At 50.0% G+C, this 25,665-nt stretch overlaps 11 protein-coding genes across 11 annotated transcripts; 6 read left to right on the top strand and 5 right to left on the bottom strand.

Annotated features, from left to right (window-relative positions):
• Nucleotides 1–745: 745 nt before the first annotated feature.
• On the top strand, nucleotides 746–3,608 carry HO173_010258 (uncharacterized protein; the record flags this gene model as incomplete). The annotated part of the gene is made up of 4 exons (XM_037312144.1): nucleotides 746–1,160; nucleotides 1,213–1,829; nucleotides 1,880–2,186; nucleotides 2,335–3,608. The coding sequence occupies 4 exons, from the start codon at nucleotides 746–748 to the stop codon at nucleotides 3,606–3,608; spliced, it is 2,613 nt and encodes an 870-aa protein (XP_037160938.1).
• A 3,469-nt stretch (nucleotides 3,609–7,077) lies between these two features.
• On the top strand, nucleotides 7,078–7,464 carry HO173_010257 (uncharacterized protein; the record flags this gene model as incomplete). Its single annotated transcript, XM_037312143.1, has 1 exon — nucleotides 7,078–7,464. The coding sequence occupies one exon, from the start codon at nucleotides 7,078–7,080 to the stop codon at nucleotides 7,462–7,464; it is 387 nt and encodes a 128-aa protein (XP_037160937.1).
• Nucleotides 7,465–8,354: 890 nt separating this feature from the next.
• On the bottom strand, nucleotides 8,355–9,264 carry HO173_010256 (uncharacterized protein; the record flags this gene model as incomplete). Its single annotated transcript, XM_037312142.1, has 2 exons — nucleotides 8,355–8,449; nucleotides 8,508–9,264. 2 exons carry the CDS (start codon nucleotides 9,262–9,264, stop codon nucleotides 8,355–8,357), a joined length of 852 nt encoding a protein of 283 aa, XP_037160936.1.
• Nucleotides 9,265–9,715: 451 nt separating this feature from the next.
• On the bottom strand, nucleotides 9,716–11,772 carry HO173_010255 (uncharacterized protein; the record flags this gene model as incomplete). Its single annotated transcript, XM_037312141.1, has 2 exons — nucleotides 9,716–11,494; nucleotides 11,575–11,772. The coding sequence occupies 2 exons, from the start codon at nucleotides 11,770–11,772 to the stop codon at nucleotides 9,716–9,718; spliced, it is 1,977 nt and encodes a 658-aa protein (XP_037160935.1).
• Nucleotides 11,773–12,068: 296 nt separating this feature from the next.
• HO173_010254 (uncharacterized protein) lies at nucleotides 12,069–12,451 on the top strand (the record flags this gene model as incomplete). Its single annotated transcript, XM_037312140.1, has 2 exons — nucleotides 12,069–12,102; nucleotides 12,159–12,451. 2 exons carry the CDS (start codon nucleotides 12,069–12,071, stop codon nucleotides 12,449–12,451), a joined length of 327 nt encoding a protein of 108 aa, XP_037160934.1.
• A 1,047-nt stretch (nucleotides 12,452–13,498) lies between these two features.
• Nucleotides 13,499–14,212, top strand: HO173_010253 (uncharacterized protein; the record flags this gene model as incomplete). Its single annotated transcript, XM_037312139.1, has 2 exons — nucleotides 13,499–13,719; nucleotides 13,774–14,212. 2 exons carry the CDS (start codon nucleotides 13,499–13,501, stop codon nucleotides 14,210–14,212), a joined length of 660 nt encoding a protein of 219 aa, XP_037160933.1.
• A 545-nt stretch (nucleotides 14,213–14,757) lies between these two features.
• Nucleotides 14,758–15,500, bottom strand: HO173_010252 (uncharacterized protein; the record flags this gene model as incomplete). Its single annotated transcript, XM_037312138.1, has 2 exons — nucleotides 14,758–15,168; nucleotides 15,231–15,500. The coding sequence occupies 2 exons, from the start codon at nucleotides 15,498–15,500 to the stop codon at nucleotides 14,758–14,760; spliced, it is 681 nt and encodes a 226-aa protein (XP_037160932.1).
• Nucleotides 15,501–16,342: 842 nt separating this feature from the next.
• Nucleotides 16,343–17,274, bottom strand: HO173_010251 (uncharacterized protein; the record flags this gene model as incomplete). The annotated part of the gene is made up of 2 exons (XM_037312137.1): nucleotides 16,343–16,989; nucleotides 17,055–17,274. 2 exons carry the CDS (start codon nucleotides 17,272–17,274, stop codon nucleotides 16,343–16,345), a joined length of 867 nt encoding a protein of 288 aa, XP_037160931.1.
• A 210-nt stretch (nucleotides 17,275–17,484) lies between these two features.
• HO173_010250 (uncharacterized protein) lies at nucleotides 17,485–20,119 on the top strand (the record flags this gene model as incomplete). The annotated part of the gene is made up of 3 exons (XM_037312136.1): nucleotides 17,485–18,130; nucleotides 18,261–18,275; nucleotides 18,747–20,119. The coding sequence occupies 3 exons, from the start codon at nucleotides 17,485–17,487 to the stop codon at nucleotides 20,117–20,119; spliced, it is 2,034 nt and encodes a 677-aa protein (XP_037160930.1).
• A 1,585-nt stretch (nucleotides 20,120–21,704) lies between these two features.
• On the bottom strand, nucleotides 21,705–22,823 carry HO173_010249 (uncharacterized protein; the record flags this gene model as incomplete). The annotated part of the gene is made up of 1 exon (XM_037312135.1): nucleotides 21,705–22,823. One exon carries the CDS (start codon nucleotides 22,821–22,823, stop codon nucleotides 21,705–21,707), a length of 1,119 nt encoding a protein of 372 aa, XP_037160929.1.
• Nucleotides 22,824–23,131: 308 nt separating this feature from the next.
• On the top strand, nucleotides 23,132–24,235 carry HO173_010248 (uncharacterized protein; the record flags this gene model as incomplete). The annotated part of the gene is made up of 2 exons (XM_037312134.1): nucleotides 23,132–23,212; nucleotides 23,258–24,235. The coding sequence occupies 2 exons, from the start codon at nucleotides 23,132–23,134 to the stop codon at nucleotides 24,233–24,235; spliced, it is 1,059 nt and encodes a 352-aa protein (XP_037160928.1).
• Nucleotides 24,236–25,665: the final 1,430 nt, after the last annotated feature.

The following is a 25,665-nucleotide window of genomic DNA, read 5'->3' as shown; positions in this document are numbered from 1 at the left end:
TAAGATTTATCGTCTTTTAATAATAGCTTTATAATATAATTATAATTTCGAAAAGAATAAAACGTATATATTTTAGTAGTACTTTTTTAAAATAATAGCAAATTAATTTCTCTTAATAAGCGTATCAAATTTATACGTCAAACAACTAGTCCGTTACGATAGTAATTATAAATTAGAAATAACGATATTTATATAGATATCTTAGTAATAATAGATTTACGTAAACTATCTTATCTAGTTAAATAGGCCTCCAGCTTAAGTAAATTTAATCGAGTAATAAAAATTTAAAGAGTAAGATAGTTTCGTAGTTCGAATTAACGAACGTATCTCTTATTTGAAATTAATTAATTTTATAAATATCTATTTTTTTTTTTTTTTTTTTTTTTTTTTTTTTTTTTTTTTTTTTTTTTTTTTTTTTTTTTTTTTTTTTTTTTTTTTTTTTTATTTTTTATAAAAATTTTTTTTTTTTTTTTAACCCCCACACACACACCTGTACTACTTCGTCGCTGTCAATTTGTTTCATCCACCTTCTTGAGACTTTAAATCAATCTATTGCCCGTCTCTTCTTTCACCTTAATTGCTAACCTTGTTTCGGAGTTAATATGTAAGGACCAAGGCACTTTGACGCCGCGTCATTGCCTACGATGATGCTGTTGATATTGCTTTCCATCTTGTCTTTCTCTTCGTATTTCATTCATACACTGTCTTTACGGGCAGAACCTATCTGTCTGTTGCTAGCATCGCCATGGAGCGATTTACCTTCGTTACTTCTCTCATTCTACTTTCCTTCTTAGCTATCATTGAGAGCTGTAAGGCTACTTCAGCTGTTCTACCAACAAGATCTGTGCTCCCAACATGCACTTTCCCACGCTCATCCGCAGATCCATCTTCTTCAGATATTGCAAATGTACTCAAAACTGCCAATGCAACTGGCGACGCTTGCAACGCCCACTTGCAAGGAACCTCCGTTAGACCCAACAATAACACCTTTTATATTCTTGATGGTGGCTACTTTTTCAATACTACGAGTGTGGTAGGCATTGGTAGTCCATCAGGATCAGCTTGTACCGACAATTTCCAATCAATCTTGAACGCATGCGTACTGGGGTCGACACCTTATTGGGGAGGATGGGTGGTAGTAAATTCAGTCAACTATTCGAGTAAGCGAGATCCGTCATCAGTGCATCCGAGACGCTAAACTTCCTGCTCCAGTAGGCAACCCGCTCGATCTAGCCAACCCACTACTCCATGCCAGTTCCTCCGTGACGCTGCCATCAGGGGCCACCGTCCTTACTGTCTCAACAATTTTCAGCGGATCCCCGACAGTCATTACCGAGACCTTTGTGCCCACTACATATTCTCAATATGCGACACTCCAATCAACGATCACAACAACGTCTATCAATAGTCAGAGTAGCACATTCACAGTCGAGATCGGCCCGGGAGGAATTGCTTGGACGCCTTCAAACCAGCCCACTGGGCAACCAGAGCTGCCTCCTCCAGATTTGCCACCTTCAAACCCTGTGGAGGCAACCTCAACCGGATACACTGGGGCGGTACTGGGTCATGTCATTACGTCTTCAGCGAAGGCACCCTCAACCCAATCCGCTGGAGCGCTACTGGTTTTTGTCACCACGTCTTATAATCCAAGCGCTTCGGTCGTCTCGTCAATCACGCCGGACCCTCCGTCGAATACCGTCATCTACACAAGCGATGGATCTCATCCTCCCGGCTCATACCCTTTCATCAGAGGTGGGCCGGGCTGCCTGTTCTGCCCTCCTGGAGTGGATGGTGGAGGTATCATAGTGTTTGGCATGGGAACTCCTGGTGTAAGTACTGTCATACTCCAATTCGAATAATATTTACCTAAGTCATCTAGATCTATCCCCCACCGACGCCTGCCCCTTTTCCAAGTTGGCCAACCATTACCATCGGAAACAATCTTGTGCCTACTCCCAGTTCAGTAGAGGAGGAATGCAGCGTGAGTAAGGTCGTCACCGACTGCGAGGTAGTTTGTGCAGCGGCAACAGCAGCAACAACAACTTCTTGCACTACTACTTGTTCCGCAGCCACTACAGACTGCAGCGGTAGCGGTACAACTACCACAAGCTTTGCCAGTGGAGCGTGTAATGCAGTAGCTGCTTTCGCTACAGTAACTACATTAACTACGACAGGTGACCCAGCGAGTAGGTCTTCTCTACCCTTTCGTTTTTTCAATCCGGGCACAAAAGAGGGTCTCAGAACATGTTTCCAGCTCCAATACTCCTCGATTCTGTCTTATGACTCAAGTTTTCTGTCCGCAAAGAGAGATACTGACCTGGAAAACTACATCAGACTCTGATCCATCGCCCCTTCCTTTCACCCCTTCAACAACAAGCACGACCATTTCCTCTACAAGCACAACCACTCTTAGTCTTCCCACCTCCACTGCTCTGTTTGACATCTCAGACCCTGTCTTCGATTTCGACGGGGGTAGTGACAGTGCCACGGACATCTTCATCTGCGTGCAAAATCTGACTCTAGAACAAATATTCGCCCCAGGAGGTACGCCTGTATCAAATGGCAAAGCGAAGAACGACGAGGCAGGTTGGGGTACTTGGCAAGGCGGCGGCTGTGAATGTGTGGCAGGTCAATTCTGTTGCGACGATACTGCAAGAGTGCCAATAAGTGCAGCTTACAACTTTGATCTGACCGTGAGCGAGGCCATCAACCCGGTCGACTACTACAAACATTTAAAGGGCGGCTTAGAGGGCGGCGCCTGTTCTTGCAATGGACCCGTCAGCCTTGAACCAAGGAACGAAAGAACACATCTAGACTTTTGGGATCCCAACAGAAAAGGCCGAACCGTTCATGGACGCCGATCTAAGCAGGGCACAAAAGTGCTTGTTCCTCGGGTAGACCACAGTCCGACCTGGACCAAGTATGCACCGAGCGGGCTCAGTTATTACCAAAATTGGCAAGCCAAGACTGGTGCCGATAGAGCACCTTTCTGTACCTTTGAAGACAATTACGATATCCAAGTTCCGCAATTAACACTTCCCCCTAGAGCCCTTCGACCACTCTTCACTGATTTGGGGGTTGGGATTGCAAAAAACTATTATTACGAAACGGTGACCTGGCCGAAGGGAGACTCTCCCAATGCTGATTTCACAAACCAATTTAGTCCTGTGGACGGTGTCATTATTGCAGCCTTTAACGACAGGCAAAACCTCCTAACCGGGCCTGCGTGCCCAGATAATTGGTCCGAAATCGCCTGGCGGCTATGGACGAGGTTCTGTGAGACTGTCACGCCTGGGACGACCGATTATTCTGGCTTGAGATACGTCTTTCAGAGCAACATCAACAACGCATACACCAACGAGATCATCGAAGAGGCCTTGGCAGGTGTTCCGGCGGGACAGGTCCAGTCATGGACGCCCGAAGATACATCGCTTGATAATGCATTCTGGCCATTGCTGGGATCACCGAATGGTAATGGAATCATTTACATTTTGACTGACCACAAGGTGGCCCTCAACGGCAAGGGGATCACGAAAATAAGTGCAATGTACGATCCTGCGGATGGAGTCGGCAATTATGTTGCGTACATGTGGGCGACGATTGGTTGACCTGAATGATGGAGCGATTTTTTCTTGGAAGCCCAACGGATGGCTGGATGAGGGCTTTCTTACTCCGTGTACAGTAAGATAGAGGATACCAGGCGTATTCTCTTCGATTGATATCCCCTCCTGTACCTCCGATTTGACCATTCCGAGCCTGGAGAAGACGGCTCAACGTCCTGTATGAGACAGAATTCCGTATCACCTTCCAGACCTCCCATCCACGTCTCAATTCGCCACAGTAAGTAAGTTCCATCTACTTTCAATTATGCCTGTCCCTCCACTATGTCGTACGCGTAGTGGTCCAGGACGATGGTACATACGCTGCATGGCCTTACCTCTGCCCTTGTACACTTGTGAGCAAGTAGCATCGACTCCATCACATTTCTTTACCTCACAGCTATAACACTCCTACGTCGGCTTGAAACCCGATGGGAACAGTCTATGATTATTCCCCAAAACACAAAGGATTCTCGATACGAGCATCTCATCAAAGTCATAGTATCTCTGCATCGATTCCAATCTCCAGCTAGCCGCTGTGCCATGCACGCCGCGTCAGCATCCGGTGGATTTGAAGTTTGCCGAGAGCCAGAAAGCTCCGCCTCCAGTCAGTACGGTGCGGCACGTTCTCCGCTACATAGCATCTCATCTCTCGGACCAACTCTCCTATGAAGTAGGTAGCTCTCATGCAGCCGTATTTTCTCGCACGATGGGACGTGTGCTGATCGGGAAAGGCGTGGCTGCATCACGCCTCATTTGTTCGGTCTATCTCTCGAGGTCGGCTTTTGGTACGGTTGGAGAACCGATGAGGATTTCTACGGTACTGTCTCCATCATTACTCACCGGTGATATCCATGTCCTCGCTGCCTTCCGGATCAGGGCCTCTATGGCTGAATAGGATCCTACAATTCAGGCGCGATGCCATAGGAAGGTGACGATTTTCATATAAATTTCCTCGACTTCGCTTATATTGATTAGAGGTAGTCAACCCTATACTAAGAAAGGTGAATACGAATACGAACTGAAAGAATGGTCGGAAAAATTTCCCTCAGTACAGAAACTGAAACAAGTTGGTAATGTGATAGGCTATGCCCAATACAATTAGGGCTAGGGCTATATATGAATGCTATGTAAATAATCGCATACATAGATAGGTAGAACATAAGAAAGAACTTCAGCAGTGGGCATGGGCCTGATATAAATGCAAAAAGTCGCTTGCCAAATCACTGGAGATTCGTCCCTTCGAGTCATCCGATTTCGGCTTGTGACCCATAGTAAATCGGATTGCTTCGGGGTCACATCTCAGCCTTCCAGGCGTGTTAGTTCCACATATGCGCCAAGTGGACTGATTACCCTGGCACACCATAGCCATGGCTATAGGCTGTTGCCCATGGCTATGTTACCCATGGCTACTGTTGCCAATGGCTATGTCACCCATGGCTACTGTTGCCAATGGCTATGTCACCCATGGCTACTGTTGCCCATGGCTATATTACCCATGGCTATGTTTGCCCATGGCTATATGGCTGAGCCCCAGCCACATTGTGCTAATGGCCATAATTGATTGATTGATTACATCATACTACCCTGAAGTCTTGCCTTGATGGCCGACTATGCGAGACGCGTAACTAATCTATCTAACCGTTTTTGGACTAGCCGAAAGCTGAAAGGGGGTCCCCTACAATCGCAGAGCCCCTGACTCAAGTGCCGTATCCTTCTTTTTGACCCGTAACCCTCATGTGTATGTGTGTGCTTGTAGACTGAATGAAGGACTCCACTGAGCCCGGGAGTCCCGTAGAAAAACAATATCCAAATCTTAACTCTTTTGTCAATCATTCTGCTCGGCGGGATTGCTCTGACGATTACTGAGGGTCACTACTCCTCAGCAATCCATTGCTCGGTGGATAAGGCCGAGGTTCAAGATCCGGTACTACCACGTCGGATACGTTTCGATAGAGCGAGGTCGAACGATTTGTGCTGTGTATCTTAAGGCACCTTCAGAAGACGCGAAGAAAGGTGGAGATTCTCTCGCGTTGTAGGCTGATTGCTAGTCGATGAAGGGAAAAGAGACGTGTCTCTTGGGGGAGATGTGGTGTAACGGTGTGGTGTGAATTGGCGAATTAGTGTAAAGTGAAGTGTAAGTGTAATGTAGTTGTTGCAGTGTATCAAGATGTTGAGATCTAACACGTGTAAAGACGTTGAAGCTAAAATGACTGAAATGACACGTGGCGTCTGGTGCCCGTGTCGAGAGAGTAGAATTGGTATTGTTGTTGCTGATGATAATGATGATGTTGCTTGTAGGAGGGGAAGATCGGTGTGTGACAGTGATAATTGACTGTTAAGCCCAGTCGAAAGGAAGACTTCGTGGCCTGGCTGTCGGAAAAGGCGTGTGGCATTGCGCGTATTTAGGGGGTCATTGGTCCCGAGGCCCACAGTCGTGTAATCGCTTCATTATTGGTACGGGCCCTATACCAAATAATGAGCTGATCACCGTACTGAAGGCCTCAGGTCCGTAGGATGCGTGGTTGTGGTGTGATTTCAATAATAAGGTGTGCGCGTTGTGCGAAAGTTTTGCTAATGGCTATAAGCCGTGGCTAATGGCCATAAGCCGTCAAAACCAACAAAACAAGCTTGGCGTTGCGCTAGAGACAGATGGATTAGCGCGTTTCAATCAACCTTCCCAACATCGTCTTCTTCAGATACTCAACTCATCATCAGTAGCTTTCGCCTTTGGATCCTTGAAACGTCCACAATAAGACAAAGTCAGACTCAAGCAGAGGGTTTCGATGTCAATCTGATCGATGTAGGGTCAGAAGAGACGCAAGCAAAGAAGCCTGGCGATAAGTGTTTCATCTACGGGCGATGTCGTTGTTGTTTTACGAGTCTCGCAGTCACGGCCCTCTCGTTTCCATCTCGTCCCTGACTTTCATCTTCAAACCTCGTCTCGGAGTATCGTTCCGTCTCCATTTTGCTTGACGAATAATTTTCGATGTGCTTGTTACAGTCATAGCACAGAACATGTCCTGATATGAGGCTTTGAAACGCCAGCGCCGTGCGGCAAAGCAACGTGCCTAGCTTCGATCTGACAGAGTTCGGTTATGTATGGGACGGTCAGCTGAGCCTCTTCGCCTCCCAACTCACAAGTAATTCCATTGCCAACACACGAATGGGTTGAGAGGCTGTACAGGAAGACGTCGACCATGCCTGTTGCAACCGTTGCGCATTTTCCCCTTTCCTGTTCGACTTTCCAACGGTCTTGAGCCACTCTACCGCTACCGCTTCTTGGCAGGTCCAGGTGACTGTGGTTGGCTTCGTTGAAGCGACACTTAGACCGGAGATTCTTCTTTCTGTGTACCACGGCCATCTTAGGCTGCAATTTTCACATTTGCTTTGCCCCTCAGCCTCCAGATGGCTTCCCGACTCTCCTCTTAGATTAATACCAGACGAGACAGGCTTCCTTGGCTTGACGAAGAATGCCATGCATCCAATCGAGCTACTTGTGGAAGAAGCGAATCAGAAATTTTGGGACATGACAAAGCGGCAATCGCGGTCCTCAAAAGAAGCCGTCAACGAATACAGACGGAGATACAAGAGAGAGCCACCGCCAGGATTCAACCAGTGGTATGATGCCGCTGTCAAGTCCAACACCCCTGTAAACGATAACTTTGACACCATTATGGCAGCCTTCGAGCCTTACTGGGCATTTTCCGCTCAAGAAATGCGCGCAAGGGTTCAGGATTTGGAAAACGTGAATGGATGGAAAGTGTGCATAATTAACATTGACAGCCATACACAGCAAGTCTCTGTCTCGCACACACAAAAAGTCTGGGCCACCTACAAGTATAACATTTCGATGGACTTCTGAATGGTATTAGCCCTCGATGGAAAGATAATCTTTATTCGCCTAAGTAGATCCCCTTTGTGCTCTTTGCTATGAAAGCTATTAATGAATAGGAGAGGTTTTAGTACATTTTTTCAACAGTCGAATATATTCTCAAATGCAGCGTTATTTCGTATCTGCTTACCCGGCGCGGTCGAGGTGTCGCTCAACGTACGAGCAGATATACGGCACTTGCACTGATCATGACAGCATGTTCGTGTGGGAATGGGAATGGGTATTATCTTCGGGACTTTGTGTCGAGCACGAAGAGCAACAATCGCAAGTAGAGACCTTTATAACGTGCTTGTACAATGAAGTATATTAGTCCACAACAAAGAAGCTTTTTGTGATACTTTATAACCTCGCCAGACCTATCATACATATTATTCTTGTTTTTGCCTCAATTTCACTTGACGTATATCGTTTCGAACAGAGCGAAAGTTGATAAAGCGGAGCAGATGCGCGGATAAGCGGTCGAGATCTCCTAAATATTCGGGGGCCCAAATCCCTCGAGATCTCCTTCTGCAGATACACAATGAGTAAAGAGCAGAGGAGCAAGTTGATGAGCAGATGAGCAGATGAAGCAAAATAGATCTTCGCTCCGAAATGGAGCGGAGCCAATGGAGCAGAGCAGAGGAGCCTCTTGCTTTGCCGCCTAGACTCATCCCTGCGTCGGCGTAGCTTTCACAGGGTGAAAACACGCAGGTTCCAACGAGATCCAACACACGGGATTAGGAGCATAAAACGCGCAGAGACATATCATGAGCAGGCCTATATAACGCGTGGGACCACAAGACAAGTAGGGCCATATCAGGAGTAGGCTTACAGAAAGCGTAAGGCACATGAGCGCCTAGGGTCATAAGACACACACACCGCTACTCAACAGCTCGGGCATGACCGACGGACCGGAGTCCGATATTGGAGCTCACAAGCAGCGTCGAGCTCCGCGGTTGCACAAGCTCTCGGCGCCCTTTTAGGAATCGCGCAAATCGCGCTCCAACGATCACGCTCGATAGTACTGCAGGTACAGACCACCCCCGCAATGTGCCCCAACTCGCCAAGCTGCTCCTTGCAATCCAGACACCCAGTAGCACGCATCCGATCCGGCCGTCTCCGCCAGCGGTATCCAACATCTCTACAATCGCCTTCGTCGATGCCGCACTCTTCCTCTTTCTCTGTTATGGTTACGCTGTCCAAAATCCTCTCCTCCGCATATCGGTATTGACAATCTTCGGCGAAACCCTGCAACATGGCCGACACCTGGCTCTTCACTCCTGTTTGTGGCCACGCAGTTCCATTCGCAACTTTCTCGAATTCGGGCGAACCGTCCGGCTCACCCGGTTCGCTGAGTCTTGTCTCGCTCGGTATACGGGCGGTGGTGACGGTAGCGGTCGCAGTGTGCGCTGGTTTCGGAGGTTCGGTGCGCCAGCGTGGCGATCCAAGGGAGAGGGGTATGCTCCGCTGACGTGGTGGTACCGGTGGGGTTGGCTTCCCTTCAGCAACTTCATCGAAGGTATTGGCTGTGCCGTGCTCGTAGGAATGTACGTGGAAGGTTGTATACAGTGGGCGAGGAAACACCTTGGCTAGTCGCTTGACTCTTGTTGTGAAGCAATCCTGACTATGAACGGCTGTCTTTTCCGGGTCGATATCCAACATCGAGGTGATACGGGGGAGATCTCGTGCCTCAGAATGCCACTCTTGTCTGGCAGCTTGCCCGAGGAGCCAGACGTCCGTGCATCGGGCTTGCAGGACGTAAAGGCCCCTTTCACCGGGACAGAAAGCCATGGGTTGTTGTAAGAGGATCGAGCAAAAGTTATGCATCCAGGCCTTCAAAACCCGATGGGAGAAAGCTCTCTTTCTTTTCACTTCACTTCATTTCTTTTCTGTTTCTTTTCATTTGCGCACATTTTTGTGGGTATCGACCAGACAAAACGACTCTTCCTGTTAAAGGATAGTGAATAAAAGAATTGAACGCATGAAAGATGATTTCCTTGCAGGCAAAATGACGATTTTTTAAGAAAAAGTTCTTGACCAGTGTCACTTTTTTTCTGGTAACACACCTGAAATGTAGCACTTCAACCATTTGATTCGGAGTTTTCGCAATCTTTTCTTAACATCAAACAGCGCATGGATGGGCAAGCGTGGCTCTCATTATCGACTATCATACCAATATCATACCCAATGAGAATATCCAATAATCACCTGCGAATGTTCCTCTCACGTCAACCATCACCCATCAACCAGCACCCGGTACATAGCGATCAATGTTCTCTGGCGCCGGCTCCCTCCTCGGCCTCGTATATGGTCGCTCCTCACGCCCGTCCCTCTCCCTGTCCCTGTCCCTGTCTCGCTCATAGCCTCTGCTCTTCTCTTCACCACGATCTCGGTCCCGATCTCTGTCTCTGTGGTCTCGGTGCTCCCGATCCCGGTATCGGTCTCTGTCGTAATCATCTCGGTCGCGATTGCGATCTCTGTCATGATAAGAGCTGCGCTCGCGGTAGTCCCGCTTGGAGTCTCTGTAGCTGCTATCTCGGTCCCTGGTATCTCGGTCTCGATCTCGGTCTCTGTTGCCTGCATCTCGATCCCTGGTGTCTTCCCGGACACTCCTCTCTTTGTCATCCCTATCTACTCCATTATCCAGCGTATTTCTACGCTTCTCTCTTGCAGGTGCAGCCCCACCAGGCACATAGCGATCGATGTGTTCTGGCGCCTCCTCCCTCCTCGGTCTAGTGTAAGCCTTCTCGCGCTCCTCATATCGAGGCCTCTCCCTCTCCCGATCTCTGCTTCTCGGCCGTTCATCCTGGTGTCGGCTATCCTCGCGGCTATAATCGTACTCATAGCGCTTGCTGCGCTCTCTGTCCTTGTCCCTGTCTCTGCCGGGGTCTCTTTCTGTTGCTCGAGAGGGGCTCCGGCTTCGATATTCGCCCTCGTCACGCTCGCTGCGCCCGCGCTTCTTGAAGGCCTCGGCTTCTATGTCACGCTTTGCTTGCATCTGGGCTTTGTAGATCGACTTGTGATCTAGATCTGCCTGAGCTCGAGCGTCATCATCACGGTAGGAATAGGACCGAGAATGGCGACGAGCGTGGTCAGGAGACCGAGAGCGGTCATGACGTGCAGATGGGGCTCTGTAAGGACTGCGGCTGCGGGGTGTACCCGCTGGTTGAGGAGGTGGAATGGGTGTGCCCGAGTCATGACGAAGGGGTGTGCTGCTGTAGCCGAGGCGGGGTTTGATAGGGACCTTGTTGCGATCGGCCGCAGGGCCTTTGGGCGGCGAAACGTGTGGTTTGCGATGAGGGGGCTCTGAATCCGAGAGCTCTGGCTCTGGCTTTGGCGGGCCATTCTTCGCAGCTAATTCGCGGCCTTCTTGGAGAAGAAGCGCGAGCGCTGCTTCTTCGAGTGCTTTGTTGTCCATTGGTGGCGCTACTGGCGTTGGAGGTACTGTGTCGGGGTCTTGGACTTCGCACTTCTCCCTCTCCTTGCCTTTTTCTGCTTCATAGTCATCTCTGGGCCTATCTCGTCGGCGCCTCTCTTCTGCGGCCTTTTCTCTCTCCGCTCGCGCAGCCTCACGTTCCTTTCTCCGCTCATTTTGGCTCTGAAGCTTCTCAATCTCTTTCATGTGCTTAGCTTCTTCTGCCCGTAGACGCTCTTTCTCTTCCTCCCTTCGCTTGCGAGCATCTTCCCTTTTCCTCTCCCTAGCTCTCTCTTCTTTTCGCACCACTGCCTCTTTCGCATATTCCTCGTCTGTTTTGTTGCCCCGCTTCTCCTCCGCAGCTGCGATATCTTCGCCAATCTCGGCTCGTCTGATTTCCCTTCCCGCCTGAAGGATGTGATTGATGTTCTTGGCGATTAGCGCGTCCAAAGTCTTCTCGACGCTTTTGTAGATGTCGCTGCGGTCGACTACTCCAGACATGAGGGTAGCTGCTTTCCCACGATCACGAGATAGAAGTGATGGGTCGCGCTCAATCTCTGCTTCGGCAAGCTCATTCAGTTGGTTTATGAACGCCGTCTTCTCCGCCTAATGCGCTGGCGGTTAGCAAACATGCTCGGCCAATCACCACAGCCGTGGGAGATAACATTGAGACATCAAAGACGTACGCTCTCTTCAAACTGCGACCACACTTTCTTCCTCAACGAATCATACTCGCCCTTCTTCTTGATCGTATGCAAGAGTCCATCAATCGTGGATTTCTGTGCCGCGTTGAATGGAAGCTCTGAGGTCTTAAATCGTTTGCGCGGGATAAATTCTGGATCTTCAAGCGCATGTTTACTGCCTATGATATCCACAGACGCCATGATGGCGACTGTCATGGGTTGGGGAGGTGTAGTAAGAGTTGCAAAGCAAATGAACAGGGGTTTCAAGTAGGAATCAATGGAGATGCCTCCGTTGGTATCATTACCTGCCAAGCCGCGCTAATCGCGGCAGATATCTGCCGCCAAGACTTCATCACACGAGCTCACTCCGCAAAAAGTCACAAGCCCAGCGATTCAGGCACCATTTAGATCCATTTAAGCCCTATTCGCCCCTGATCTCTATCTTGTGAACCTCTTCAAAGCTCCATACGTCTAAGCCAACCCAATCCACAGCCACAATGGTCCACAAAATCCTCTTCTGGTCCGGCTTCGGTAGTCCCCCTCCCATTCCTTCGCCCCGTCTCGCACCAGCCCTAACATCTTTGCAGGCGTCGCGGTCCGCCTCTGGCAACTAGGCATTGAAATGCGTCCTTTTTTCAATAAAGAATCTCTCTGGGCCTACCCCGTCTTCGCCGCTGCGGGAGGCAGTTTCGGCTACTGGTTGACTGGCGTGTCAGCGCGGCAGAACGCAATACTGGCTGAGCGGAAAAAGAACCTTTTGGACAAGAGGAGGAGGCGGGCGGAGAGGGAAGGAACGAGCGAGGAGACGAGGATTGCACAGGGTGGTGTGCACGAGAAGCCAGTGGGGACCGGAGGGAGTGACGGAGCTGATATGATGTGAGGAATGGCAAGGAAAATCGCTGGAGTGACATGAAAACAAAGCACTACACCGGAGTTCAGGTGTTTTTATATAAGGGCTCGTGCAAAAGAGAACGATTGGTTGGATGGCCAATGTCATTGCTCTGCTCAGACAAGCTAAAGATACACTATTGAATCGCTACAGCATCGTGCGTTCTTTGCTTTCAGATACAGTTTGGTACAGCTTGAAGCCCTATGTCGCACGACAGGTTGTTGAAAAAGAGAGAACAGTTAAATCAGTTGCCAAAGACGGGGGGGGGCAACAGAATAAGGTTGTCTAAAGCAGGGAAAAAAGTTCCCCAGGACGATTATTTGTGGTTCAATTGACTACAAATTGTCACCTTTTCTGGAAGGGTGCCTAGAAAATTCGAGATTCATTCTATGCTACCTTCTCTTACTCTTAACAGGGGTTCCTGCAGCGTCGTTCTAATGAGAGCTAACCCGAGTAGGCATTGGGAAGCTATGGGTCCATCGTATACTTCAGGATACAGTGCGGGCCCGACGTCAGAAAAAAGGCGCTATCTCAATCTCGCTATTAGATGACGCCTGGCCAGAAGTGCCGTTGGACAAGAAGCATAAAATAGATAGCTGGGAGGCGTGTCAAAGCTTGTTTCCGCATATCATTGGCGTGGAAACCCTCAATGAGGGGGTATTGTACCGTTGGAAAGGAGCTCTGAGTTAAAGCGAGTATCACTGCGGAAGGAAACGGGCAGGTAAGTTGCAGTATCTCCAAGCATGACAGTGATTATGCCCTCCAGGTGGCAGCATGAGCGTGGTAACTCCCACGCGAACAAAGCAGCGTTTGAGCGGGCGTACATTGTTTGCCAGAGACACCCAAGCGAAGATCTAGACGACTTGCTGTAGGAGTTACACGACGGACTAGGCGCAGTTGCTGCTGAGACGAATGATCCGCAGTCGTGTCTGGAGCATGGCAAGGCACTCCTAGCAATCCGAAAAGAGGTTACCCGGAAGAAAGGCAAGCAGGATAAGGCTCGCAATCGCGTACAACGAAATTGTGATTGGTTGGATAATGGCAAGAGAGTATGACAAAGCAATTGAAGCCTGGTCAAAAGCGGTTTCCGTGTATGAGAACTTGTCAGAAAACAACGGATACACGCGGGCTCTTCCGCTAGTCAACATTGGGACGGCGCACTGGCTGCTCGGTGACTTGAAGCAGGCATCCTTGGTCCTAGGACAAGGGCTGGAAGAGAGAGAAGCCATGTCTGGCCCCAACGACAAAGAGTCGTTCGGGTACATTCGTCCTTTACTATCACAGCCCGAAGTATCTAGCTGATTGTAGGCCAGGACCGTCCGTTTCCTGCATGCATTAGGCAATGTCCGCGCTTCACTGGGCCTGCCTGACGATAGTGAAAAGTTGCATAAAAGGGCGCTTGGGCAATATCAATCCACTATTGGCAGCGAACATCATCGAGCTGCAGATGTTTGCCACCGAGTCGCTCAACATTGCATGCATCGAGGCCATTTCAAGGACGCGTTGACGTTGGTAGACCAGGCCCTACGAGTGTGGAACGCAGATCGAGACGTGTATCTTCCCGGGATCGGCCGCACGTCGTTATTGAAAGCTAAGATTCTTTTTCGTATGGATGAAAACCGCACGACAACTCCGTTGATATTCAGGCAAGCGGCATCAGGTTGGAAGCCTATCACTGGATCCAAAGAGGTTGAAGACGAGAATCTTTCTGAGGAGCATTTCGACGAATTGGTAACATTTTGGTCAAAATGACAATACCGGTAAAGAAAGTTTTAGACATGTGACATGTAATTCAAGATAAACAACGATTGAGATCAGGACCACGAGATCAAATACGCCATCGTGCTCTGAGGCTTTATCTGGTCAACCAGGCCACGAAGTGTCGATCAGGCGTCGTCATTGAGCATCCCAGGGCCAGTGCTGACTAGTTGTTGGCCGCGCCAACATCTTAAGGCAGTGTTGAATGACATCGATCAAATGGAGGTCTGAGCCAGGGAGGCCTACCACATCCACGGCGACCGCCAGGAATTCCTTCCGTCCACGGATCCTTGAGTCGTACTCGTGTTCTCCTATTGGAATGACAATGTCTGGAGCGCCCAGGATTGGTGATAGGATTCATGGATCGAACCCAGTCGGTTGTGCCACTGGAGGTGAAGGGGCATCTCGGTAGTTCACCATGGAATTAGAGATTGGCATCATCAAGAATGCCTAATTTGTATTTCGTTGCATGGCGGAGTCCAGAAACCATTTTTCATACACGTTGAGCCGATGCATGCCCTCATCTCGCTGTGCTCGGGTTACTGCACTGCCCAAGTCCCATTTCCAATTGATGAAGGAACAATGTAAGGTCGATTTTGGTATCGCTCTTCGTATGTCCTCCGGATTTCAACTGTGTTATAGTAGTAGTAGTCATGGAAGTTCGTGTTGACGTAAGTATCCTGGAGATAATCTTGAGCGTTCTGTTGGCCAGCCTCGTCGGGCCGAGTCTCATCCCACAGAAATGCGGTAGAAAATCTGCGTAGGACCGCGTTGAGGGTTTCCGCAAGATCGTCCAGGAACGCATCGATCAATTGCGTTTGAACTTTGTTGTCCACAGGGAAGCAGTCAAGGGGATAGACAATGAGACAGACTTGTGTGATGCAGTATGAGCGACCGAAACCTTGGTCTTGTACCAAGTAGAAACGACAGGCTTCAGCATCCTTGTGTCTCTTGAAAATATGGCTGGCGCATTCCAAGTTTCAAAGACAGGCACAATGCCGTCCAGATGTACCGCGTCTTGGGTAGGCCGCATTTGGAAAATGCCCTTCACAAGAGCCGATCTTCGAGCACTGCCTGTTGTATCCGTTCCAAACGCAAAATCGAGCCAGTCATAGGTAGCCACTGCAGCTGCACTGCCACTGCTACTCCCAGCAGAAGACTGATAGCCATCGCCCCTAGGGTTGAACGGAGCATGATAATTGGTAGCTTCTGTTGGCTCTTCCCTTCCGATCATGGAACTAAGCTTGGTCATAGCAACGACATGAGCCCCTGCAGCTACCATATTTTGTACGATCGTTGCTGTAATATTTGATGTTGAGCTTGTGTTCAGATAAGCAGTATTGCAAAGCGAAGTCTTCAGTCCTCGAAGTGGGTACGCATCATTGACGGCAAACCTGAGACCTTGTAACGGTCAGAGGTCCGTCCTTGGAGCTCGTGCTGCGACAGCGATACTCAGAGTCTGGTAGCGGGCACCAAGAAGTCTCAATGTCTGGAAATTATTACTCAATACGTCAGGAGCGGCCTTTCCTGCTATATGACCGTGGGCATGTTGCCGACTCACTCCGGTTGCGCTTGGTTATAAGGTGCCAGAGCTCTCACAAAGCTCCCTGCAGTATCGTCATGTATGCGCAAAATCTGCCATACTGTCCTGTCGTAATATAGATGAGGTCCCTGCACGAAGCCCTGCTCGGGTCCTACTTGAGTAAGGAATACCTTCTATGCGTTTTGTTGCTGTATGACATCCCGAGCCTCCTGCTGCATCTCGACTTCAGATGCTGAAGCCCCTGTGAAGAGGAGGCCTTCTGTGAATGGAGCTTTGAAGCACAATTTGCAGAGTCGATTCAAGCCATGCTCTGCTGATAGGATTTTCCGGCTGCACCGTCAGAACGGTAAACAGCGAAGTGGTCGGACGCAGGTCGGCATTAGTGAACTAGCTAACAGTAAGCTTCGACCTGGGATTCTGTAAAAATTATGATAAAAACCTTTTGCAAGGGCAATGCAACGAAACGGTGTTGCTCGAAACAAAAGCTCTGCCCACATTGGCTTAGTCCCGGCCTAAGCTAACAAGCTCTGTATTGGTCTTGTCTATATAAGACTCGATGCTCGCTTGCTTTCGTTTCCTCATCATGTAATGATCTCCCGCTTCAAATCATTTACCACCATATACCTGCCAATCCCTATCCATCCCCACCTAAACCACCTCATCTGGCTCTTATGGGCTTTCACCATTGCACTCTGTCCTCTCCTCCACTGCCCAAAATCACTCACGAACAACAGACTAGGTGGCTCCTCCTTCCCCTTTCTCTGTGCCTTTCCCGCCGCTCTCCACCCTCCCAGTACCATTGTCACAGGCGCATCGAAGGCGCTGATGTATTTTCGCAAGATGTTGGTAGTTGTGAGGGTGTACAACTCGACAGGACACTTCCAACCCGACTTTCCCGCCATAAGCGAAGATAGCCAATGCCGCGCGCCGTGGTACAGAGAGATATGATTCAGGTGGGATGATATTCCACGAGCGTCGAATGTGATCAGGGTGTCAATGGTAGAAGTGGGCTCATCAGATGGTGAGTTCTTTTTCGTGGAATTGGAAACAGGACTGAAAGCGGAAGACAATATTTGGGCGATCTTGTCTGCCGGCCATGTGGTTGTCATGCTGTCCGGAAACTTTCGATCATTGATAACAAGGACGTCAGAGGCGGAGCGGAGACCGAGCATTGCACCTGAGGCAGCGAGTTCTTGCTTGCGGATCTCTCCGAGGCCATCTGCATTCCCTGCGTATGAAGCGAATCAGCATAGAAATAGCCTCGGAAGGGAGTAATGATGTGCATGAACGAACCACTGCTCAGACAGAGGATCTTGACATGGTTGCCCGTTTCCGGGGCCGTCAGGGCGAGCAGTGTAGGAGAGAAGAACATTGCTTCATCATCGGGATGGGCGATGAGAAGGCAGATGCGCTTGTTACGGAGACTGGGGAGGGAAGTCCGTGTGACCTGCGCGGTGTACAGCCATGCTGTTGCCAAGAGTACGGGAATGGCGAGAGCGAGGTAGAGCTGCATGCTCTGCTGCTTGGAACGAAAGCTGTCCTATGTTTGATTCGCTATCTTTTTTTAGGACGCCCTGAGGCGTTGAGCTCGCGTGGTACCTGCATCGGAGGCGTTCCCAGCGCCCTGTGGAAGCGGCTACGAGTACTCTATCTCCGAGGGTTTAAAGCCGGCCTTATGTTTTGTTCAGCCTGCGTGAATACTACCTCTCCTTCCAACCATCCCATGAGCAACCGCAGAGAGCGTCGAGCTCAAGCTCGAGCCAATTCGGCTACTAAAAATGAAATTCCTTTTCACCAGCCATCTCGTAACGCTCCAACCCACAAGACCCTCTTCGACATCGCCTCGGAGCGCCAATTGCTCAATACCACGTCGCAAAGCTCTCCTCCCTCAATTACAACCACAAGAATAAATCCAGATGGAACTCTCTCAACTACAGGTTCAGCTTCGAACTCTCCTGATGCTACAATGCCCTACCTCGATGTCTTTCTTTACACCGCGACCCTGACCATGCTACACTTTACCCTTACTGTCCTGGTCCATCATCAATACGCGACCACGCCGCCATCGCTTACCTCGATCCTCTACACCAGCACTGTCATCTCTCCTACACCGGTTCTAATCCTCGTACTAGTGTCCATCCTGCATCCTCAGTCGTCACACCTCCTCACGCAGATACTGTTCGCATGTCTGAGTGTGGCAGCCGGGGCTTGGCTTGTTCATGCTAGTAACGAAGACCCGTATATGGCAGTTATGAAGAAGGCACCGCCACTGGGAACACTGTGGGTGTGGGCGATTGTGGAGATGAGGTGGGAGTGGGCTGTGGGGTGTTTGGGTGTGGTTGCCGGGTGGGGGTGGTGGAAGGGGTATAGTATGCTCTGATGTTTTGATGTTCTGATGTTTTGATGTTCTGATGGAGCATGCTTGGTCATGGTTCATGAAGGAGGGATACTGTAACAGAGAGGAGTGAAGACGACATGAAGGGAGACTGATGTGGATAGACATCACGCCATTTAGTGAGAGTTGTAGTCCATCTTTCATCGAAGGGTGGGCTTGATGGAAGTGGTCTAGGTCTCAAAAATTCCCCAGATTTTACGTAAGACTTGCCTCAGTCCAACGAATAGCATGGGCGAAGGAGTCAGCGGAAAGTGCTCCGCAGCAAAGTAAAACCGGGCTCCGAGCTTGCGACGTCCAAGCGCTGCATTTTTGTGCCTAGAATTTCACGTACCTTTGAGTGGTCCTCGGAAAATTCATTTCTATTACCCTCTCAAAACAACACCAAGCCAATCCGATGACCACGTGAAAGTGTTGGAAACTGGAAACCTTTTCATTCATTTCATCATGCTTATTATTACATATATCCCATCTCCCAGCCAGCTGGGCTTTTGCTGCTTTGTTTCTCTTCCATTCGACTGTGATTGTGCAGACATCCTTTCTTCTAGTCTCTCTCCCGTCCCACATTCCCGCCGCCAACCAAATCAAATCAGAAATGCCCATGCCAACTGGAATTCGCGGCTCTATCAAGTCTACAAAAATATCAAAGTCCATTAAAGTCAATTCTCATGAGATTCCTGATCTTGAAGAAAGAAGGGATACGAGAACAAGCCCCGAGCGAAAATCATCCATCGCCGTTATGGATTTCTTCCACAAGGAAAAACGACATAGCATTGGCTTGGGAGGAAAGGGATCCAATACTCCAGCCAAAGGCAGCCCTAAGAACAGCCCCAAACTTGTTCCAACAAAGCCTGCCAAGTTGGCCATCGACATGGAATCGCCGCCTCTCGTCTTCTACGGCAACCCGAGCCAGTCAACCGGTGCCCTCCTTTCCGGCCAGCTCCTTCTCACAGTCACCGACCCCGGGATCAAGCTCCAGACTTTTCAAATGACCCTCATCGCACGAGTCACAAACAAGAGACCCATCACCAAAGACTGTCCCAACTGTCAGGTGAAAGACACCGATCTTTTTACCTGGAAATTCCTCACCGAGCCCACTTCTTACAAGCCCGGCATCCACACCTTCCCCTTCTCTTATCTGCTGCCAGGCCACCTGCCCGCTACCTCCCACGGTGAGCTTGGACACATAGACTACGTTCTGGACGGCCGTGCCGTCTGCGCCGTGTCCGATACCATCACTGTCTCCCGTACCCTGACAGTCCAACGCGCACTGCCAGGCAGCGACAAAATCTCCGTCCGCGTCTTCCCTCCTACGAATTTGAACGTGAAGGTGGTTATACCTAGCGTCATCCACCCAATCGGCGAATTCGCCGTTCAGATGAGCATGACTGGTATCATAGACAATAGCTTGAAGAACATTCAGAGGCGCTGGCGTATCAGACGTATGAACTGGAAGATAGAAGAGAATAGCAAGATCATCAGCCCCGCTTGTCCCAAGCATACGAACAAAGTGGGCGGCGAGGGCAAGGGTATACTACATGAAGACACGCGCTCGATTGGTGGCGATGAAATGAAGGACGGATGGAAAAGTGATTACGATACGCAGGGCGGTGAAATTACCCTGGAATTCATGGCCGCTATCAGACCCAGCTCTCAGCCCGTCTGCGATGTCGATTCGCCTACTGGTCTTACCGTACATCATAACCTCGTCCTCGAAATCATCGTCGCGGAAGAGCAGACGACGGGCAAAGGTACCAAGGGCGCTATGCCGACCGGCTCGGCGAGGGTGCTGCGGATGCAGTTCAAGACTACGGTCACAGAGAGGGCTGGAATGGGAATCAGCTGGGATGAGGAGATGCCGCCTATGTACGAGGACGTACCCTCGAGTCCACCAGTTTACGCTGGAATGGAGGACTTTGTGGGCGATTTGCCCGCGGATGAATCGTTGGAGCATATGCAGCGCTGAGCGTTGTATGGCATAAGATCTATTTCAACCTTGTATCTGTAACGATCCACATGGGTAATTAACGGCCAATGTATAGGTATTGCGTGCGAGCGTTGGCGACGGCAACTCAGCTTGGGGCGGGTTCATCCAAAAGCATGTCGATTAAGCAAAGCGAGCGTACGTTTGTTGCATGCATTGCTAAAGTAGCTTGCGAAGCATATGCCCACGCGAATTCATCTAAATACCTCTACTTGAAAAGTACAATTTTCGCCGTACCGCTTGAATCTTTCCTCTTGTGGACTCAAGGGGAATATGCAGCTCTTGAAGCACTGGGAAAAGGGACGATAACACGTATCCTTCGATAAGAACATCTCACCCTTCCCTCACGGGGACGTGGTAAGTATGGAATCCCTCCTATTGGGGTTTTCGCAGGGCTCGCGGGTGACAAAAAGATCGGAACGCCAAGCCCGCACTGACAACAGTACCACGACCAAGGCACTAATTGATGAGGAGGGGTGGACTAAATATTTCCAGATCGTTTTATTGACGAGAGAGTGGATAGGTAGTATGCCAAATACCTAGTTTACGAGCAGTCATAGACGGTAAAGGAGCAAATGACAGGATACGAGAATAGAGAGATATGTACCTCCGTACATAGAAATTTGTATGTGTGTCTCCGCGCAGTAGTCTGGCTTGGCGTTCCGATCTTTTTGTCACCCGCGAGGCAGAGTATAGACCGCGTCGTTTGACTAGCTCATCGGACGGTACCGGCCTGCGCTTTTTAATTCCGGAGGGCAAGTTCGAGTCAGAGGCTGGAACCCTTTTTTTCCAACTCCTTAGCTTCACGTCCTCCTTCCGACACGAGTAGGTAATGGAGTGGAGTGTAAAAGAGACCGACCGGTTCATGTATCTGCATAGCGATCATTCTCCCGCCTTCCCGTCAGGTGGAGGATCTGACGAGGACTACCTACCTAGGCGTGAGTCTGGCCCTACCATGGTCGGGGACGGGGACTCGCACGGTTCGAAAGCTTGAGATTCCGGCTGAGTCTTTTGTAAGGTTTGTGAAGGGTTGGTTTTGTTTCAGAGCTCCGCGGGGCCTTTTCAACATTTCACTTTACTCCTGCAGCAGCCTTGAGCACAGGAGGCCAAGCAAAGAAGAGAGATCAGTGCGTTGTCAAAAGTGGTGCCACGCTTTGGCACAGGCCCGATGATGAAATATCTTTATACATACAATAAGACCCGTATCTTCGCCCCGGATGTGATTGCCCGTGGCTGTGGTATTGGGAACCCTTCACTGGGGTTTTCGTAGGGTACGCGGACAACTCCCCATGCTTCTCTTCGGCGAGCTTGTGAAGGCGCGGGTCGGCCTGAGCTTTTCGCTTTTGGTAACGGGTTCGGGTCAGACCTTTTCTTTTTGGCAGGTATTGTTCATTGCCTTCTGGGCTCGTCCGCCAACTCATCTACCGTTTCTTTCGGATCAACCCCTCAACACGTTGTGGCTTCTCAGCGTGCTATTGTTTCGCTTTTTATGCTTTTTCCTTCATCGCTACAACCGTGCATCTTCGCTTCCATATGGCTTGATTGCTTGGGCTTAGGTGACAAGAGATTAGCCATCGCCTGCAACATCGAGTCCTAGAAGCTCAATCGCGTTCCCACCCAGCACCTTTGTGGCGCCCTGCTTATCTTCTCCAAAAGCGTCCTTGACCGCCTGAATATTTGTCTCCACACTCATCCATTCTTCTTTCCCCTCATCCAGTGGCGGAAAGAACGGATGATCAGTCCCAAACAGCACCCTGTCCTTCCCAACAACCTCCACCGCTGCTCTTACACCTGTTGGTGAATAAACAACAGCATCCAGCCAGACATTCTCTCTCAGCACCTCTTTCAGACCTCTCTTCGGGCCCCTGCCGCCACCTTCATTTTCTGGAAAGTGCCTCTCATGTTGCACGCAGCTGTTGATTCGACCTGACAAGAAGGGTACAGTGCCCCCAGCATGTGCAATCAATACTTTGAGTTTGGGGTGACGATCGAATACTCCACTCAACCACATCCGCGTGAACGCTATGGTAGTCTCCATCGGAAATCCCAAACTGAGTGGTAAGACATGCCCGTACTCACTAGCCCGTGGCCCGTAAACAGAGCTTGGAAGGCCGTAGTGCGGGTGTAGGAAGATGAGGAGCTTGGCGCTTTCGAGAGCTGACCAGACTGGCTCGAGAGCGGGATCGTCAAGGCCCTGGGAGAGCCCAGTAGTGCCGAGGATGATGCCGCGCATATGGGCCAGGGACTGAAGGCGATGGATTTCGCCTGTGATGCGTGAAGAAGATGCGGAGAGGGGAAGCGTTGCGAAAGCGTAAAGGCTATTTTGACTTGTTGAGCAAATGTCCTCAAGTTCGTTATTGACCTTCGCCGCCCATTGAGGTCCTTCTTCGGGGCTAAGGAAGTCAAGCCAAGGGTTCGCCAGTGATATAACGGAAGTCGTAATGCCGTGTGTCTTCATGAAGTCAAGCTTTTGGTTTATTGATGAGTATGACGAGTCGATGGGCCGGCCGCGTTGATGCGCAGGGAGGGCTGGGTCGTCGTCCGAGGGGAGAATTATGAGACGCGGCGGAGCCATTTTGTCGGGAAGGTCGAGGAGGTACGGGACCTTGGTGCGAGAGCGCAGGAGGGTGAGGTAAGTAGTTGGGTATATGTGCGTATGGATATCCACAACTGGAGTGGTCGCCATCCTGAGGAGAGCAGCGGGCTGCTGGAATTGGAAAGATGGCAGTCCCTATATCCTAGGTTGCATCGCGCACAAACATGGCCTGGATATCGCTTAGACCGTCATCATCAAGTAGAGTTTGATAATGTAACGGCAAGGTACTCTACATACGGGGATTGAGACCAATGTTGACAACCTTTTCTGACAGCGGCCCCACTTGGCCCGTGCGCTTATCGGGTGCGGCTGTTTAGAGGTCTCCAAATGCCGTCTCTTTTCTTCTCCCCGTCGCTTCATTATTCAGACAGCGCAGAGCTCGTCAATTCTTTGAAACGATGTCGTCACCTCTTGCATTGGCTCCAACAGCGGCGCCTTCCTCACAGGCTCTCAACTCTGAACCGGAACTTCCAATCCCTGTAAGTCCCAACCATTCTTCGTGAGACGTTGCCAACCATATCCAGCTCATCTCCCTGCAACCTCTTCTCACACACTCGCCTTCGACCCTGGAAACAGCCAAATCACTACTCTCTGCTTTCCGAACGTCCGGCTTCCTCTACCTCACAGAGTTTTCCTCAATTATTCCCCCATCTCTCCTCGCATCAGTCTTCGAGCAGTCAGCGCGCTTCTTCGCTCGCCCTCAGACACAGAAGGATGGCTTAGCATGGACCACAGCCCGCTCAAATAGGGGCTATGTGTGCATGGGTCGGGAGAAAGTCAGCCAAGGCATGTCCAAAGCGGACGTTGCGAAAGAGCGAGAACATGGAGGCGAAGACTTGAAAGAGAGCTTCGAGATCGGAAGAGAGTTCGAGGAAGGTCATGAGAATCGATGGCCGGACAAAATGGACGTCGAAGGGGCGGAGTTCAAGCTGACCATGCTGGGGTTTTTTGAGAGGTGTAAAGAAGTGCAGGCATTGCTCATGCGAGGGATAGCCCTCGGTATGGGCCTAGATGCGGGCTTCTTCGAAGATTATGTGACAATGGGAGATAACACGTTGAGACTCTTGCATTATCCCCCAGTAGCGCCTGGAGGGTTCGAAGGCGGAAAGAGGGTCAGGGCCGGTGCCCATAGCGATTACGGGAGCGTGACGCTGCTTTTCCAAGACCAGAGAGGAGGCTTACAGGTGGAGAGACCTGAAGGTTGGGTGGATGTTCAGCCTATCCAAGGGTCGATAGTGGTGAATGCGGGAGATCTGCTGGCAAGATGGAGTAACGATTTGATCAGAAGCACAAAACACAGAGTGGTAGAGCCACCATTGAAGGGAAGGGAGGTAGAGGACGGACACCCAGCGAGGTACTCCGTGGCATATTTCTGCAATCCCGACTTTGACAAAAGGATCGAAGCGTTGCCGGGAACGTGGGAAGGTGAAAAAGGTGGGAAGAAGTATGAAGGCGTCAACAGTGGGGAATACCTGGTCCAGAGGTTGTCGGCCACGTATTGATGGAAAACTCCGTGTCTAGACGCTTGAAATTAGCTGGGTAAGATGCGAAGTAGCTACATCTTTGTGAAAGGCAAGGACGACTAATATCAGCTAACCGTTTAGTTGATCATCGATTTGAGCATTCAGACTGACAACAGCCAGGCAAGCTGCCAGAAAAGTTGCTGTCTAAGGCACTGAAGATGTCTAACTTTTCGTCGATTTTGGGCATCAGCGCATTATGAGAGCTGCTCCAAAATGATTTGGCTTGTCGTAGAAGTCATTCCCAGGGGATCGCGAACCGTGCAGCGGCGACTTCTGTAGGGCTGCCGCTTTGCATAAGATGATAAGGGTGATCAAAGCTCTAAGGTCATGTAGTCTAATATTAACCTTGCTAAGGTAGCATAAGGTATGCTCCCTCGGCTCATTATTCCACTTACCCAGCCCTCCAACAATGGGCTAATATTTGTATTTGCAGAGATAAGTCGAGTCATTCGTGCACCTTATTGCGACTTGCGAGTGTTCCTTACATTAGCTTTGTATGTAATTCACTAAGGGTCTAGAGAGTGAGGTTGGTCTTGGCTTATGCTGCGCTAGATTGCTAAACTAGCGTCCCCGCCAAGCCGCTGAGCAATGGAAGGTTTCAGCTACTTACCAGATACCACTCGCCCAGGAATCAGGGCAATCGAGAATACAACTCCTTGATCTCGAATATCGTGAAGATGTAGTGACGCTCAGCCTATATTCTGCATCGCTAGAAGACAAGCCATACTACGAAGCTATCTCGTACACCTGGGGAGACACGGCCGAAAGGAAAGAGATTAGATGTAATGATCAATTGGTGACAGTGTCTGAGAATCCGTATGATGCTCTTCGACATCAGCGGCACGTAGATCGAGCTCGCACACTCTGGGTCGACGGGATATGTATCAATCAAAAGGACAACCCAGAAAAAAGTATACAGATCCACTTGATGCCGCATATATACGAGACGGCTCAAATAGTTCTGGTGTGAATTGGCAAAGCAGATAATCAAACTAAGCGTGCATTCTCGGAAGCACGCCGGCTGGCAGCAGCGCGAGGAGTTTCAAACATGGAAAATCCCAACTCCATGTCATATTCTAAGTAGAGATGACCTCCTAATTCCTTTCAATGAGACAGCGAAAGACCTCTTCTTGATATTCCAGCGAGGCTGATTCAGGCTCATATGGGTTATCCATGAGGTCTCCGTCTGCCGCAAGGCAACTGTGGTCTGTGGACCTCTCACCATTGACTTGGAAGACGTCAGCGCTGCCCTCTTTGCCGTGGCAGTGCTAGGCAAGTTTATAGATGGGCCCTGGAGGAAGACCTCCTAAGCGATTTTCGAACAACAAAAAGAGTTCGATAAGACGAGACGGCCCCATCTCTCGCAGCTTATTGTGCGTCACCAAGACAGTTTGGCTGCTAAGTCCGAG

This window comes from Letharia columbiana (assembly GCF_014066305.1).
Source record: "Letharia columbiana isolate WasteWater2 chromosome Unknown Sc0000047_s0, whole genome shotgun sequence".
Taxonomy (NCBI): domain Eukaryota; kingdom Fungi; phylum Ascomycota; class Lecanoromycetes; order Lecanorales; family Parmeliaceae; genus Letharia; species Letharia columbiana.
This window is presented reverse-complemented; position numbering and strand designations above follow the sequence as displayed.